At 32.5% G+C, this 18747-nt stretch overlaps 1 protein-coding gene across 1 annotated transcript in view; it reads right to left on the bottom strand.

The window, feature by feature from the left end:
* Positions 1-14139, bottom strand: part of LOC133178167 (uncharacterized) — a 46950-nt gene extending 32811 nt beyond the window's left edge. Inside the window, 15 exon segments of the mRNA XM_061312915.1 lie at positions 58-281; positions 509-655; positions 1007-1061; positions 1185-1471; positions 1758-1842; positions 1932-2007; positions 2143-2197; positions 2494-2540; positions 2761-2852; positions 3109-3209; positions 4621-4624; positions 4707-4827; positions 5274-5310; positions 5536-5623; positions 13978-14139. Coding sequence (XP_061168899.1) covers positions 58-281; positions 509-655; positions 1007-1061; positions 1185-1471; positions 1758-1842; positions 1932-2007; positions 2143-2197; positions 2494-2540; positions 2761-2852; positions 3109-3209; positions 4621-4624; positions 4707-4827; positions 5274-5310; positions 5536-5623; positions 13978-14139 — 1581 coding nt within the window.
* Between the last annotated feature and the right edge of the window lie 4608 nt (positions 14140-18747).

Below are 18747 nucleotides of genomic sequence, written 5' to 3'. Positions count from 1 at the left end.
ACAGTATAGTTGAACTTTTACAGCATCTTATTCCTTAGCTTTGAGAAAATGTTATACCTCTGTGCAGTTAAAGTGCCTCATTCCTATGATAGCAGCCCTTCTCCAGCTGTTGTCCCCCTCCCCAGGCCTCATGTACGTCAGGAGGTGGTCCCTGGCGTTTCCGGAATTTCCCAATGCATGGATTAACACCATTTTGGAGTAAGTGTAATTATGGAGTTCAGCATCAAATCTGTCCACTGAACGGCGTGGTCTTCTTTTACTGTATATTTCTTTATAGCTTGCTTGAAGCAATAATATAAAATTAAAACATAAGAAAACAACACAGGCATAAGACACACGAAAAAAAAATAATTCAGTTGTCTGAAATTCGTACTTTGTACCTTTCTTTGATGTTTCAATATGTGCAAAACATGCAGAAATGAAACGCAGCTATAGTGATATTTATGATAAATATATTTAGCATGAATTATTCCTTTGTAAACATAAAGATCTTAATACAATTTCTTACTTTGATTATGAGGAGTCAACCAATTCTGGAGGGAATCAAGAAGGTGGTCTGTCTTTTCATCACGCTGAGAATTGTTTCGAAATATTCTAATCAATGTTCCAAGTGCCAAGCAAGCATGTTTGTGTTTTTTGGTCATGGCAATTAACCCTTCAAAGATAATTAGCATAAAATGTAATCATATGAAAAAAAGCACGGATTCAAGACTAAAATTATTAATTACTAGAGATTGTTAAAGGCATACAGGCTACAATTTTACTGTATGAAAATAAAAACAAATGGTAATTTTTTTGTAAGTCACATAATTTATAACTGCTTGGTAATAAAAAATATATATTTGATCACATAACATATTAATACTGAGTCAATATCATAAAATACTATTTTTCACTATAGGAAACTTTAAAAATATTTTCTGTTACCACTGATTAAAACATGGATTCATGAGTAAACCACAATTATTTCTTTTTCATAATACAAGACTTGTAAGATTCAGTATACCTATATTAGCATGATCTGGACCAAGACAGATTTTTTCAACAGCTTGTAATAATGCCTGCAGGAATAACAAAAAAAATTATATAAGGCAGATATTTCGTACTATTTTTTTAAATGAGTAAGCTGCGTGTAAATAAAAAAACATAAAAAAATATCTGAGAGGCAAATACAAGGAACTAACCAGTGTAGGTGTTTTTATATCAGCTATATGGAAAAATATTCGAAAAAGGGCCGTTTCGTTGACATCTTTCTTTTCTAAGAAGTGTCGGATAATCAGATTTTGTGTGATATTACTTCCTTCTTTAAAAAGAAGATCAATGAATAAATTTTGTCTACTGGAACAGTTTGTTTCATTTGATTGGCATTCCCTGGAGAACTCGCGTGTTGCAAATGTTACATAATCGTCCTCCGGAAGGTGATTCATTATCTGCACAAGGTCTGCAAAGCAATCTGATCTGTTTTTGTTGACTAGAACGATGGAAAAATAGTTATTACAAAATGACATCAAAGGGAATATTAATTAAGGATCACCATTCTTCTGTGCACTCTGTTAAATTTTTGCTCAATCGCTGATAATTTTTCAAAATAAATAAAGGTATACATTTTCAGGATTCCAAGCGGTACAAAAAATAACAGAATCGCCTTTTTATTTGACAAATTAATAAAATAATTAGAGTTATTTAGCCCCATATGAGTTATCTTTCTTATAACAGGGCGGATGAACCTTAAATCATATAAGACATTTCTTAATTACCTTCTTCTTTGTAAGACTGAATACAGTCTACATTTGACTCAATATCGTTTTCGACTTTTGATAAGCCAGTTGTTTTTAGTTTCTCCTGTAAAAAAAGTCAAAGTGAGTAATTTTTTTTCAAAAAAAGTACTGTCATTTTATTATCGAAATTCAACAGAAAGTAATGTGCCTTACCCTTTGAACAACGATACTGTCTTTAATTTTCAAATACTTGTCCAAGGGGGATAAAGTATCAACTTTATTCAGTTTTCTATAATTAAAAAAAAGCAAATGGTATGGATAATACCTTATCCTAATGAAAAGGCAAGTTGTTTTATTGTACTGATTGTATTAAAATGTTAAATGTAGAAAAAGTGAGTTTTAAAGAGATGACTTATGTACTCACATTTTGCTGACGAGTCTTACTTCTGTTGACGTATTTGATTCAATGTCTTTCACTTCTTTAAAGAAAAAAAATTAAGACATTTAAAATTTCCATACCCAATTTTCAATAAGAAATATTCAAAGGTTTTTACTATTTTGAAGAAAATAAAAGTAAAACTGTTGTTCAAAATTTATCCGAAACTTGTCTAACAAAAAAGATATGACACATACAACTTGGACCTGTCCTCGTTCGTAATGACGTTTTTTCATATTTACATTCACATATCGTTCAAATCTCAACAGTTTTGGTAGGGTTTATTTATATGTAATGAACAGTCTAACACTGAAAATGTACTGCGTATAAAAAAAATACCTCCACTTTTTTCCTCTCTAATTTTCTTTTCTCCGGGAACTAAGTGTCTGTTAATAAATGTTTCTTCGTTTAATCAACAATGGGTAAACAGCAATTCTTTAACTTATGTTGCTATCGATCAACAAATTTCTGATTCATCTTACTGTCTTTAAAATTTCATATATACAATGCAAAACATAATGGAAAGATCAAACGTAGAATTCTTCTCAATGTGAATTTTGCATTCCTTGGAAATCATGTTCACTGTATTGTAATAATTTTCCATACCTTGTTTTTTGCATTTTGTTTTTGTTCTGTAGAATAACTTGATCATGGGCTTTAACATATTCAATAACCCCACCATGACTATAATGTAACGTCTGGAAAAAATGCATGAAACACACTCAGGATACGTTTTGTTTTGCAGCTTAAAGACAAATATATATACAGGTGTATATGTCTCATAAATTTTCATTCAATATGATGGTATTAATAAACAGAGCAATATAAAGGGCATTCTTCTGCTTTTTTTAGACCTTAATTTATCCATTGAACAAAAGATACTTGATCTTAAAAACTGATGTCAATTTTTTAAAGAAAAGTATTGCAACTGATTTGATTTCAAGGAATCCTTACTTTAGCATGTTTTCTGTAGACTTCTTCCGAGCTTTCATGAAATCTATTGACTCGGTACCCTGCAGTTGTGCTCTGAATAACATACTTGTGTGGCAGATAACCTGTAAAATACTCTTTTAGGTGTGATTTGCAACTTGTTGTAGAAAAAAGTATTCTGGTTGATTTTTTAAAAAATTGTTTACTAGTTAAGCACAAATTTAAGAGGATATATAGACAACAAAGATAAAAAGATATTAAAATGGTTAATAAGTTTAAACAAAAATATACTTTAGCCGCCAAGTATATCTGGGATACAAACACTCATGGTATCATGAATTCGGTTGTGTAAAAGAGAAATTTAACTGTTAAAACATCCCATGGCCCCTTTTCTTAAAGTTTCTATACTTACCCTTCTAGTACTTTACTTGAGTTTACGATAATGATATGCTGGTCATGAAACATTCTTTAAAGATTAATTTGTAATATTTAGAAATTTATTTCAAAATTATGGATTATCTCCCTCATGCATAGCTCTGATCCTTCGATGTATTTGGCTCCAGTCTTTGGCACTCTTTTCAGCTCTTTCAATTCTTTTTATTTAAACTTTGGATTCCCAACCTTTCGGTTTGAGCATCACCGAAGAGACATAATTTGTCGATATGCGCATTTGGTGCATCAAAATTGGTACCGTATATGATTTACATTTTTAAGCTTTTTGGGTTTGAAGAATCACACATACTCTATACACATACACAGCTAACATTTCATTAGTCATTTACATATATGCAGATCTTACCCCTTCCCAGTTGTAAAACGTTTGTTTGTTTTTAAGACCAATCTACAAAAATAGACACTGAGAATTTTTTCATGGGTAATTAAAAAGAAACCATCGAAAATGTTAATTTTCATTGATTTTTATAATATATATATAGAAGTCAGGACATAACCTTCCCTTTACCATGACAGATTAGTCCACTAATTTATATAATTTGCATTTGCAAGGTAACAAAAATTAAATGAATTGTAAATTTATTGAGATCAGAATGCACTTTTTAGATTATTGCCAAAGTTAACACACTTTTATATTTCTTTTATAAGGTTTTGAGTAAAAAGAAGAGAAGTACAGGTGACTTATTTAATCAAGAACATTTCATTTTAAGCTGCCCCCACCCCTCTACCTTTTTTGCCTGTTTTATTTCGCCTAATTTTTATGTTTCTTTAAAGTGCATTAATTGTGAAAGTGGTGTTTTTTTTAATGATCTTATTATTTCATTTTTATGATTTGATGATGTTATCATTTTTCCTCGGAATCTCTTAAAATACCTTAAATCTGTGGTTTCTTTAAATTATCAAATAAATAATTCTATCGATTTTAATATTTATCATTGTGTTTTAAATAACATTTATCTTCATCAATAACTATCACATTAGTTGCAAAATGCAGTACATCTATTAATAATTGTTTGTTAGCTCGGAAATATAGTTTTGTGGGGGTAGCTTTTATTTTGCTTTGCAGAATACTTTCAAGTTTACCTGACTTAATAAATTTTATGATATAGATTCAGCAAATTTGGATTTTGCGCTGTCTAAAATATTATAAAAAAATATAATTATCAAACCTTTCCTTTTGCTGATAGAACGCTGGCAAGGACCTTCTTCAGATTTAACACGTCGATCTTCTCTTCATGATGGTGTGCTATTTCCTTGATCAAGCCGTCTTCTGATATAAGAAACTCGAACCTGAATTTAAAGCAAAAGATCTTACAAAATTAATTCTAAAATTAGGTTGACAATTAAAAGAATTTTCCAATGAACATTTCTTGTCAATTGTCAATCAATTCTATTTTATCTGAAACAGGCTAATGAATCGACCTTTTTTAATTCAGATATTTCGATATTTTTGCTCAGTTAATTACTTTGCTTTTTTGTATGTTAGTTTTTATTCAAATTTATTATAATTATAATCCATTTATCTTTTACTCTAAAGATATTTTACTTCGATTCAATTACATGTAGGTAGTCTGTTTTATTTCATACTTAATATATTGCCTTGTTTGTAGACATCAAGTGAAAAGGATGAGATTATGTAAAATAAGATATAATAAATGTTGACTTTTCAAAATACATCTTCATATATTTCAGCTTTTATGTTTTAAATATAAACGTTCATAAAATAATATATATACCCATTGTTGAAGTTCCATCCAACAGGATTGGTTTTTGCTAAATTTTATGTAAAGAAAAATCAAGTCAAACACAAGTATCAGACACAATTTTCTTAGTCAGTAGATCACAATTTTTATATATTTATTTTTAATATATTTTTTTTTAAATAATATGATTTTCTAAAAAAAAAATCAGAAAGTCAATTCAATAAATATCGTTTCATTTATCAATACAAAATACACAATTAAGTATGCCAAAAAATACACTAATGACGACATTTACTTTTCCCACCGGCTGACTGAGTGAAACTGTCAATATAGAGTTGGCACAAAAGTGAGTTATTCCCTCTCTCAACTGGTCTTACACGAAACTGTAATTGAAGAGATGGTCATAATTTTTGTTTTAACATATAACGAATTTGAGTCTCTCTCTCTCTCTCTCTCTCTCTCTCTCTCTCTCTCTCTCTCTCTCTCTCTCTTAACATACACATACACATACATAAATACAAGCGTGCATTCTAAAATTATTTTTTTATATAAGGTATTCTTGTTGTATCCATCATAATTTTTTCTTAAAGAATAAAACCACAAGATCAATTATTGAGTACGATTTCACTTTTATTCAAGGTACTGTAGTATTACGAGTCATTTCCGTCCTTGCTTTTTTTCTTTCATCGTTGAATAATTTAATTCTGGTTGTAACACGCCATTACATTGGAAAGAAAAATTCGTCTATATCGTATATCCTGTGTTGCCTATGTCACAATGACTGACGTCAAAAACATATCAATCCGCTAGACGCTACATTTAAAATCTGAAGAATTTGAAGGCCTTTTTGAAAAGAAAATTGTCTTATTTTTTACACCTAAGGACATACGCAACGTACCTTACCTACTGATAATTTTTCAAGATATTCTTAATTTATGATTATAGTGCCATCAGATGTTCATAGACAAAAAATCAGCATGCATAACCAGGGGTTTTGAAAAGATATCAACTGATGAAAATTCTTGTATAATTCAAAGAAAAATATGTAAAAATTACTAAACTTATATTCTATATGTTTTTTTATCCAAACTTGTTTTAGAAGAAGTGTACAACAGCATATATAGACATTCAAATGTAGCACACAGTTCCTTTAAGTATTGGAACTCTTCAACTCCAGGGGAAAAGACAATAAAGTTCAAACTACATTGTGTATGTCCTTAATGATAGAAAATTAAATTTTAAGAATATATTTAATAGCTACCCAAATTATAGTTGTAGAACCTGGGTTGGAACACTTTACGCTTTTTAACTCACCTGAGCTGAAAGCTCAAGTGAGCTTTTCTGTTCACCCGTTTTCCGTCGTCCGTCCGTTCGCCTGTCTCCGTTGTAAACTTTTCACATTTTCAACTTCTTCTCATGAACCACTGGGCCAATTTTAGCCAAAATACAAAGCATCCTTGGGTGAAGGGGAGTTTAAATTGTTAAAATAAAGGGCCACGCCCACTTCCAAGTGCAGATAATCAAGAAAAGACAAAAATAGGGTGTGGTCATTAAAAATATTCTTCTCAAGAACTACAGGGCCAGAAAAGCTGAAATTTATGTGAAAGCATCCTGGGGTAGTGTAGATACCAAATTGCTCAAATCATGACCCCGGAGGAAGAGCGGGGCCACAATAGGGAATCCAAGTTTTACATTGAAATATATAGGAATGAAATACATGAAGATAACGAACAGTATTCAGGCTCAAAAGTCCATCAAACAATACAAAATAGGAGCAGAGTAAACACGGACCTCCAAACATCAGAAGTGGGATCAGGTGCCATGGAGGAGTGAGCATCCCCTGCCGACCGTTCACACCCGCGGTGTGCTCCTTGTCATGATCGGGAAATAACGGAAAAATCTGTCGACAATTCAGTGTGTAAATAATGGCCTAACAATTTGTATGAAAAACGTCAGTCAGCATTTGACTCAATGATAAATTGTATTTGCTGACAAGGTCATTGTATCAACCATAGAACTTACGAAATGATGACTTTAAACGAGACAGCTGATATTCTTGTTTCATCAACTTGTTTGTCAAGAATTTACCTCGTTTTAGAAATTGTACATACGTAGAGCATGCTCTTGCGTATCGAATCAACTGAGAGATATATACCCCGTATGCAGGTGATGAAGGTATATTACTGCATAAGTAAGGGAAGTTGACGATTGAAAAGTTAAAGTCATCACGTTTATCATTAAGCTTGGTTGTTAGATTACCATTAACGTCTTTTTCAAGTAAAATATCGAAATATGAAACAGATGTGTCAAACAGATGGGCCAGAAAAGCTTAAACTTATGTGGAAGCATTCTGGGGTAGTGTAGATTCCAAACTTTTCAAATCATGACCCCTGAGGGTAGGGCGCGGCCACAAAAGGTTAATCCAAGTTTTACATTGAAATATTTGAAAATATCTTTAAAAATCTTCTCAAGAACCACTGGGCCAGAAAAGCTCAAACTTATGTGGAAGCATTCTGGGGAAGTGTAGATTCTAAATTGCTCAAATCATGATGCACTGGGGTAGGGCGGGGCTACAATAAGGAATCGAAATGTCACATTGAAATATAGAGGAAAAATCTTCTTCTCACGAACCACTGGGCAGAAAAGCTTAAACTTATGTGGAAGTATCCTGAAGTAGAGTAGATTCTAAATTGTTCAAGTCATGACCAATGGGGGGGGGGGGGGCACAATAAGGAATCCAAGTCTTACATTGAAATACAATGTAAATAGGAAAAATCTTTTTCTCAGGAACCACTAGGCCAGAAAAGCTGAAACTTATGTGGAAGCATCCCGAAGTAGAGTAGATTTAAAATTGTTCAAATCATGACCCATGGGGTTAGGGCGGGGCCACAATAGGGAACCCAAGGTTAACATTGAAATAAATCTAGATCTTCTTCTCAAGAACCACTGGGCCAGAAAAGCCGAAACTTATGTGGAAGCATCCTGGGGTAGCGTAAATCATAAATTGTTCAAATCATGATCACCGGGATAGGACGGGGTCACAATAGGAAATCCATGTTTTACAGTTTATGTTGAAAATATCTTTAAAAATCTTCTTCTCAAGAACCACTGGGATAGAAAAGCTGAAACTTAAGTGGAATCATCCTGGGGAAGTGTAGATTCTAAATTTTTCAAATCACGATCCCTGGGGATAGGGTGGGGCCACAATAGGAATTACAAGAGGGAATCATGTGTGGAACAGCATGGCCAAAGTTACTCAGAAGAGCATTGTGAGCCTCTTGTTTATAAACCGCTTCACGGTTTATAAAGCGTAAACTACCCCAACCCAGGTTATGCAGTATAAGTTGGGAGCTATTAAATTCATTCCTTAAATGTATAAATAATGATTTCCAGTTGTGACTCAATCGTTATATCTCTTTTGTTCATTTTTACTTCATTTTGCTATTTAAGGACAGATGTTACAAACAAACAAAAAATGGATGCCTGGATTGGTATATATTTTTGGACCTATTTTGGTTGTAAATAATGCAAATAATAACTTTCTAAAATATTGAAAAAAAAATGTAAACTTCCATTCATGTTCAAATTCTACCTTTCTACAAACATCCTTAATAATCTATGCAACTTTTTGTCATTTTAAATCCCATTATTGTGAAACTTTGATTGAAAAACTTGTTTATTACTTCTATTAAGCACACCAGTTCCGAAACGTGCCAAATTCATAAAAAAAGATTAACGAAATAAAAGAAATTATGAAGAGTGAAAAATAGAGAATATAAATATAAACTAAAGCGAGGTATTCAATTTGTCGGCACGGCCAGGTGCTATTATAGGACCGACGATATCCAAAAATAAGAAAATAAGAATTCAATGCTTGAATTAATATGACTTAAGTTATTTTCCAAGATTTTTGATAAAAAAAAAAAACAACTTGTTTGTATCATCTGTCCTTAGGTAGCTCTTTTATTACGGGATTTCTTTCATTCCTAAGTCATTTATTTACGAATTTGATATAATAAAACATTAAATGATTAAGATAAAATGTCCCTACAATTTAGTCGTTTCTACGTTAATTTGTACATGTAGCTAAAAAATACGTCCGTATGTGCATTTTAATGTATTATATATATTTTCCTTGGGCTAAGTTTGTTGTTGTTGTGGGTTTTTTTTTTTGGGGGGGGGGGGGCATTTTGTGGACAGGCAGTTTTTGATGCTCCTTTTTTACACATGTGTTTACAGTAGGGGGTCTGAGGTGTGTTTTTGTAAATGCGTTGCATAATCTTTCTTGTCCTTTGGTCCCCTATCTCAGTTTTTGTTGTTTGGGGTAGACATTTATTTTCATATTTGTGTATAATAGGGGGTCGTGATTGCATTCAGCACCACATGTAGTATATATAACTATTGTAATATTTTCTTTATGTCTATGAATGAAACCCCTAATCTGTAAATCTTTTCGTCATTTACCGAATAAATGACATCATTCATTTTTATACAAGTGTCCTGTTTTCGCCTGCCTTGAGCAAAAAATGAGCTTTTTAATATTCTTCTTGGCGAGGTTATAAGAACGAATGATTGATTGATTAAATGTTGTTTCACGTCCCGTTCGAGAATTTTTCACTCATATAGAGAAGTCACCATATACCGGTGAAGGGCTTCAAATTTAGACCTTTACTAGGCACTCGGGGCCATTGAGCAGTGAAGGTTCTTTATCGTGCCAACGCCTACCATGACACGGGGCCTCGGTTTTTAAGGTCTCATCCGAAAGACCCGCAACCTTTCACTTCAAATTGCTGAGCCTTTAGAACAGTTGCTACCTATTTTTATTATCAACTTAGGTCAGTCGCGGCCGTGATCCGAATACACGACCTTCCGATCAGGGAGCCAGCGCTCTACCGACAGAGCTACCGTGACGGTGTTATACAAACGAAGGACCATAAATAAGAAAAACTTATAGATTATTGACATCAATACAACATTCTTACATGTAAAATTTGAACCTGTTATAGTTCAGTAGCACGCCCAACGTCAGTAAAGTTGTGTCTGGCAATGACCATGAAAAAATGTGCACTTATACCCACTAGTAGTTTTATGTATTATGTGAACTCTTAATGAATAAATATTTGGATGAACGATGTTATTATAAATATTAATCACCAACAAGAAATTCAGCCATGGATAATATAATACGAATCAAATGTAACATAAGGAACTGTAGCGTTATTCACAAAATAGAAGATTTTTTTTTAGCACTTTTAAAAAAATTTAATTATTCTGAAATAAATTTACTTTTCTTCTTTGAAATAAAACACCTTTCTTGCATATTAAGCACTTTGAAATTTCTTTTTGGTTTATGTTAAGAAAATATTATAATTGGCACAACTTGGACGAGAAAATCTCTCAGCAGTAAATTTCAATGACGACGTCCTATAAAATGGAGGTTACAATTTGAATGCGTTTGTTTCATGTCTATCAGTTTTATCTCCATTTGAAATGCATTTTTTTCTTTTATTGGTACATATAGTAGAAAACTCGTAGATGTATTTGCAATCATGTGTAACCAGTCTTTAATCTTTATGCACACTGAAGGTTAAAGTCAACTTTTGAGGTTTAAAGTCAAATATGATGAGGTCATTCAACGATTTCATTTTTTTTCAGAATCTGTTAAATTTTCCGAAACCTTGAATGATACATTTTCTTGTAAGAGAAAAGTATTAACACAAGTGTAGCATATTTTACTCTTGGATTTGCTATACAAAATTAAGCTTTGTACATTCCATTTTTATGCCCCCGTATCGAAGATTCGGCGGTACATAGTTTTTGCCCTGTCCGTCCGTCTGTCTTTCTGTTTGTCAGCAAAAACTTTAACATTGCCCATAACTTTTGATTGGTTGGAGATATGGTTTTCATATTTCACATGTGTATTCCTTGTGACTAGTCCTTTCTTTGAGTACCACCTTATTTGACCTTTTGACCTTGACCTTGAAGTTTGACCAAGTTTTGCAAAATTTTTCCCAACTTTAACCTTGGCCATAACTTTTCAACGGTTGATGCTAGGGCTTGCATTCTTCACATGTGTAATTCTTGTGGCAAGACCTTTCTTTGGGTACCACCATATTTGACCTTTTGACCTTGACCTTTAAGTTTGACCTACTTTTGAAAAACTTTAACATTGGCCATAACTTTTGAACGGTTAGTGCTAAGGCCTTCATACTTAGCATACGTAATTCTTGTGATAAGACCTTCCTTTGGATACCAACAACTTTGATCCTTTGTTCTTGACCTTGGAGTTTGACCTACTTTTGTAAAACGTTAACATTGGCCATAACTTTTGAACGGCTGTTGCTAGGGCTTTCATACTTCACATTTGTAATCCTTGTGACAAGACCATCCTTTGGATTCCAACAACTTGGACGCTTTGGCCTTGACCTTGGAGTTTGACCTACTTTTGAAAAACTTTAACCTTAGCCATAACTTTTGAATCGCTGATGCTAGGGCTTTCATACTTCACATATATAATCCTTGTGACAAGACCTTTCTTTGGATATCAACAACTTTGACCCTTTGACCTTGACCTTGGAGTTTGACTTGCTTTTGGAAAACTTTAACCTTGGCCATAACTTTAAAACGGTTTGTGCAAGGACTTTCATACTTCACATATATAATCCTTTGTGACAAGACCTTCCTTTGGATACCAACAACTTTGACCCTTTGACCTTGACCTTGGACTTTGACCTACTTTTCGAATACTTTAACCTTGGACACAACCTTTGAAAAGTTGTTGCTAAGGCTTTCATATTTAACATGTTTTTCTTTGTGACAAGACCTTCCTTTGGATACCAACAATTGTAATCCATTGACCTTGATCTTGGAGTTTGACTTACTTTTGAAACACTTTAACCTTGGTCATAACTTTTGAACAATTGGTGCTTCATCTTTCATATTTCACCTGTATATTTCTTGTGGGAAGGCCTTTCCTCAGGCACCATTAATTTTGACCATTTGACCTTGACGTTTGAATTACTTTTAAAAAACTTTAACCTTGGCCATAACTTTTGAACAGGTGCTTCTAGGGCTTTCATATTTCACAGGTATATTCCTCGAGACAAGACCTTACTTTGGGTACCAACATATTTGATTTGCATTTGAGAAAGTTAAACCTTTGCTATAAGTTGCCATACGGGGGCATCAGTGTTTCACAAACACATCTTGTTACATCAAAATGCACTCAAACATATCATAACGCTATTTTTGAAACTATGTGGGCAAAAACTGTGAGGTTATATTTATTTCGTATCATGCATAGTAAGACAGAGGGGTTATATGTTTCCTTGAACAAAATGTTTTTAAAAAAATGAATGTGAGGAATTGTAAAACATATCTGTCGTGTGCTGCCTTAACACCTGATTTGTAGGATTTCTTCAGCAATAAACAGACCAATCTTTATCCCTTCTTGATAAATAATTGTGACGTTCATGTATGTGTCTGAATTCATCGAGTATTAGAATTGTGTAGTTGTTGAATATTCATATACAATAGTACACATTTAAGCCATGTTATTATCTTTTTTTAAATATGACACATTCATAGAAGAAAAGTAAAGCATATATTTCTTTTTTCCCCTTTGGTATTTTTTTTAACTTTGATTACTTCAAATCATTCCTTAAAATAAGGTCTTTTGGTGTTTGGTGTTTACAGCATTACGCAGATCAGATCAGATCAAGCGTCAGTTTTCCAGGCCTAGTTGTTCACATGAGGTATAATTTATACCGTGTAGAATTTAACTGGGCAAATCGCCAAATAATTAAATTATCTTTGAGTAACTTATTGAATTCTTGCCTTATGATTAAACTAATTGCCGATATCTTATATTTTTACAACAATTGAATCTTGTTTCATATCTTGTTTTCAATTGCGTTGGCAAAATGCAATGTACTTTAGATTTCTAAGTATAATTTCTGCAAATGATGTTATTCTTTAGACTTAAGGGCTGGTATATGGAGAGGGAATTCCCTTGTCAAAATTAATCTTGTTCTTGCCAGTGATTGCTTTGTGAAAGTCAAATCAACTTACTTGCTTAGGAACGCAATCTGTACTTTCATTAAAGTAGAGATTTAAATCACAATAATCGATGCACAATTTTCTGTCTCAATAAACAAGCATATAATAGAAAAAAATCTTAATAATATTCTAAAATTCAAACTGATCACGTCCTTTTATCAATATCAAATATTATAAATGATGACTTCAATAAATACAATTGAATCTAAATTTGAAAGAGATAGTTGCATACATGTATATTATTTTGGTTTTACGTTATATAAACATAAAGAATATTTTATTGTACGCCAACTAATGCAAATTAATTCAGAAACATACATAAACACATTAAGTAAAAATATCACCACTTGAAATTCAAATTAAAGAAAAATTTAAATTACCCCAAATGAATACTCGTAAAGTGCCTCGATGGTAAAATGAATTGAAAAATAAAATTAGAATTCTGAAGAAATTATGACACGACACATATTCTTAATAACCAGTATAAGATTTTAAATGAACAACCATATATGAATAGCGATGCATATAAGTAAGTCAATAATCTTCGAAGTTGTACATTTAGTATATATATATATATATATATATATATATATATATATATATATATATATATATATATATATATATATATATATATATGACAGATTTTTAATGCAGGAAAGAGTATAAACTACGGTACCTTAACGATGGTAACAACTCTGAAATCGTGCAGCACCACTGAGTCTGCCTTGTAGCTGTACCGGTATTCGTATCCTATGTCATAATTATAACCAATATTGCTTCCAAAAATACAAAATAATAAAATACCCGAAGTTACCAAATTGATTCTGATGAGAACCATCATAGCGTCATGAGCGCGACTACCTCATGATAAGGCGCGTTTGTCTATTTGGACATCAAATAGGAAGTAAATATTTTATGAACCGCTCTTCCCGCACCTCTGTTCAAGATTTAAATTTAATTGGTTCTCTGTGAATTAGCAAAAGCATATGTTTGAATTTAAAAGTCTCCAGAGGGGGATTCAAAGAATTTTGACTGGGATTGCGGCTGATTTATATTCGGTTGGGTTAGATGTTTTGTTTTTTTTTCCGAACTGCATATATATATATATATATAGATATAGATATAGATATAGATGAAATTACCTTAAGTCTATAATTTCTTTTGAAAATCCATTTTTTTATGACCTTTTAGCCTACAATCTGAAATTTCTTTTTCACAAAGCGTATTTTCTGAGTTGAAGACTACTCATTCTTATAATAAACTGAGTTTCTCATGTAATGCAATGCTGTTTGAGCCCATAAAAGTTACCATAAATGATAGCAGTTTGACAAATCTTGGCGGATTTTCTTTCTGCAATATCATTTAGTTGAGGTCTTGACCTTCAAACTAGAAAATAGTCAATCTCATTCAAACCTTGTGAGTGTCAATGTCACACAAGGTCAGATGTCTGAATGTCTGTCTGTTTGTTCAATGATCTACCTGTTATTAATCTGGATCCGTATGCAAGCACATTCTATGACTATCAAGATAGAGTTCTATTCTTTTTTAAATCAACATTTATTGAATTCTTTCTACCGATTACTGTTTTTCAGTCAAATAGAATGTACCCATATATATTTGTATCTTTTTATCCAAATATATCTCTTTGCTTGATTGTAGACGACTTTTCAAACCTCAGATTGTATTTCATTTAAATCCAATCTTTGAATAAAATAAGTCAACTTTAAAGTTCTTAATTATGAACATTTTTTTAAAAAATGCATCGGATTACATATTTTGTGTATCCTGTAAATTTATTCATTGTGTGTTTCCAAATAAAAATATTTAGAAAGAAAACGATCAATACCTTAAGATCTGTATCATTCGGCATTGTGTTTCATTCCTCCAAAATTTAATGTTGATATAAAGATAATTTGAATTTTCTGAAGGATTACGTTTATTCGGGGTTTATAGTTGACGGAAATGGATTGCTATAAAGTGCAATATCTTAACTCAAAAATTGTTTCAAACGACAAAATAACCATGTGATGGCAACTGAGCTGCGAGGGAAATTTATCGTGCCAACGCCTACCGTGACATAGGAACTCGGTTTTTAAGGTCTCATCCGAAAGACCCACAAGTTTCACTTGGAAGTGCCAACGGCTTGGCGAAGAAACAGCTGCTACCTTTTTTTTCGACAGATGCAACGATGTGTAAAGTTGTCAGCATGCATTCGACATTAATGTGGGCATTAATATATACATCGAGATTTGGAAATGCAATGTCTCTAGACGTACCCATGCACTTATCGAAAATGATTCGAATTTCCTTTAAAGGGGCATAGACACAGATTTGAAGTTAATAGTTTCTAAATTTTTCTGTATTATATCATGACTTATATGTTGCTATAGCATTTCACACAGAAATATAATAAAAAAAACTTATTTTATCTGGAAATCATTGAAACTACGAATTTCGGGACGCGTTTGATCGACACATCCTTGCACTTTCACAAAGTAAACTATATCTTTAATACTTAAGAAAAGTAGAAATTTTGTTGTGTATTAATGAAAAAAATTAAAGATATAATCCAGAAAATTCAGATTAGAAGTGTGAGAAAGGAAAACCAACTAACCAGTATTGTCAGTCCGTGCTCAGAGATGTGTGCAGAGTTTAACAAATTGAACACACCCGGTGGAACGTAAACTGTTTTGTACACAGGGCACGAGCTCTATTATTGTCAATGTTTACGTTTCACCGGGTGTGTTCAATTTGGTAAATATCAATTTTATTGATATATACTCAATACAAGCCATGATATTTTACAGCAAAGAGCTAGGTTCACTTTATGCATAAAATGGCCCTGTGCTTATATCAATTAATTGACTATCGCCCTCTGTCCCATTTCATATATCAGAATAAAGTAGAGACTTTGTGCTTTCATTTCCTTTAAAAAATTTCTTTTTAAGAATCCAGGTATTGGAAAACAGGCTTTGAGAAAATGCAATGTTCTTGAATTTTGCAGAAAACATGCGTATTTGACTACCTTCAACATAGAATTAAAATATGAGCACAGCCCACGATCCAAAAATTAAAATATGTTTTATGATCTTCTGAAACAGATCTTCCATTATGTAATTGCATATTTTGGATCAGAGGTTGTGCTCTATATGAAATATTGAAAAAATACTTCAACTTTTGGCAATTTTTAAAGGAATTTTCACTATATGGGGAAAATGACGCATCTTATGACGTCATAATACATTAACTAGAGAGAAAATTACGTCATTTTCAATAGATAAAGTGTCACCAAGGGTCAAAGTGATAGATACTGCATTTTCAACCCAAACTAAGCAGTTTCGATTTTAGAAATTCTCAGGGCAAAAAGAGGCCCTAACTGGCTCTTGCTCTTTGAGAAAAAATAACTTCAAATCTGTGTTTGTGTCCCTTTAAGAAGACACGTTTTGACAAACATCAGAAATTTTAACAAAACTATTGGCCTTATCACTTATAAGCGCCAATTAAATTTTGAAATTCTAAAGTATAACACCGATAATTGTTGAAATATTATCGTATTGAAAGTTTAGATGTGATAAATTACATCCCTGAGAAACTGAATTTAAAAGGTAAAATTCTTGATAAAAGAAAAATTATTTTTTTTATTTGCTGATAATCTCTTTTAATAAAAGAAAAAATAATGTTTTTATTTACTGATAAACCCTCTCTCTCCACACACACACAAACTCACACCCTCACAAACAAACACACACACACAGATATTATATAACGTTATGTTGTGGATGTAAAATAAGTATTAAAAAAGTTAAATGACAACCAACAATTAAACATTTACTTTCGGAATGGGTTTTTTTTTTGTTTGTTGTTGTTTAACGTCCCTCTCGAGAATTTTTCACTCATTCAGAGACGCCACCACATGCCGGTGGAGAGCTGCAAATTTTGACCTATGCTTGGCACTTAGGGCCATTGAGCAGTGAGGGATCTTTTTCGTGCCAGCGCCTACTGCGACACGGAACCTCGGTTTATACGGTCTCATCCGAAGGACTGGTCTCCACGTCCCACAGTGGGATTCGAATCCGGGACGTAAGGATCAACTCCTTACTCCGCGACTCTAGAGCAGACGCTCTACCACTGCGCCACGTGGGCGACAACTTTCGGAATGCAATCTCTGATTGTTTTATTTACAATACTTATGATTTACAACACGAAGATCAATAACTTTTATTTCCATCCTACAAAATCAGTGAGGGAAAATCAGGCAGTGGAGGATATTCAGCGTAAACTTCTTTTTCCATGTGTTTAGATAGAATACGTATTGTTGTAGCTCCAAACACTGTTCAAAAAGTTGATCATGAAAGACACAAACGATGAATCGATAGAAGCAAAAATAGAAATGTAGTGAATAAACTGAAAATAGCTAGCACTTTTTGATATGGAAATGAAAATCATCCGAACAATTCAATTTTTTTCTAAATAATATAATTTTTGTGACACCCCCCTCCCCCCCAAGTGTGTTAGTAAGGTCGATCCCCACAGCTATCATGTCTAACGTTATCCCCCTAGAGGTACTAGAATATGACCTTGTATGCATATTTGGAAGATGCAAAACCATAGAAGTTAATTATATGATTTAAAAGGAATAGATTTCCAAGGAAACGGGGTGGATCATTGGCCAAGGCAATCTGCGAAAACCTGGCCCACTTGCTCTAAACTTGAACGACCAAGCTATGTTATAAAGAACTAGCTGACAATGTAGAACATGATAATAAGATCGTGTACATGAATGTATCTCATTATCTTTTTAACATATGGTTTACATAATTCGCAAATAAAGTGCAGTTTCGTTCATTTTCTTGAAAGGGTGCCAACTTTCGCCATTAAAATTATCTTTGATCAAACGATCTAAAATTTTACTTTCTATTCATATCTATTCATATACAAACAATCTCTATTACCACCCAAGTTTATTCCGAAATTCCATATACTTCCCGATAATGCTGAAATCAATTCCAAAACTGACCTTTTATAACTCTTGGGGTACATTTTATTTGCCCCCCTTTTACTTGGGTACCCTATGTAAGGAGTTCCATACCTTTATCCTTTTTTACACCCAATTTTTTTAAGTCAGATTAAAGCGATCTAAAGACTTGTTGTTGATAGTGGATCCAATTGATAAAATAAAAAAAATTGTAATCTAATCAAAGCTCATTTTCTTCATAACATGTGCAGTACGATAACAAATTATCCGTAATAATCTGTTGAAATTACAAAATATTCAACTTAATATTTAACATCTTCTATAGATCCACATAACATTAATATTCAGCACACTGAAAATAATCAAAGGTTACTTCTCTTGTCTATAATAATCAGTTTCAAAATATAAAATAAACAATTTATCTTTTAATCATGAAATTTCACATGACCTGTAAGAGTAAAAAACCATCTT

Source organism: Saccostrea echinata, unplaced genomic scaffold, assembly GCF_033153115.1.
Source record: "Saccostrea echinata isolate AGI-Se365-2 ecotype Australia unplaced genomic scaffold, CSIRO_AGI_Sech_v1 ptg000002l, whole genome shotgun sequence".
Classification (NCBI taxonomy): domain Eukaryota; kingdom Metazoa; phylum Mollusca; class Bivalvia; order Ostreida; family Ostreidae; genus Saccostrea; species Saccostrea echinata.
This window is presented reverse-complemented; position numbering and strand designations above follow the sequence as displayed.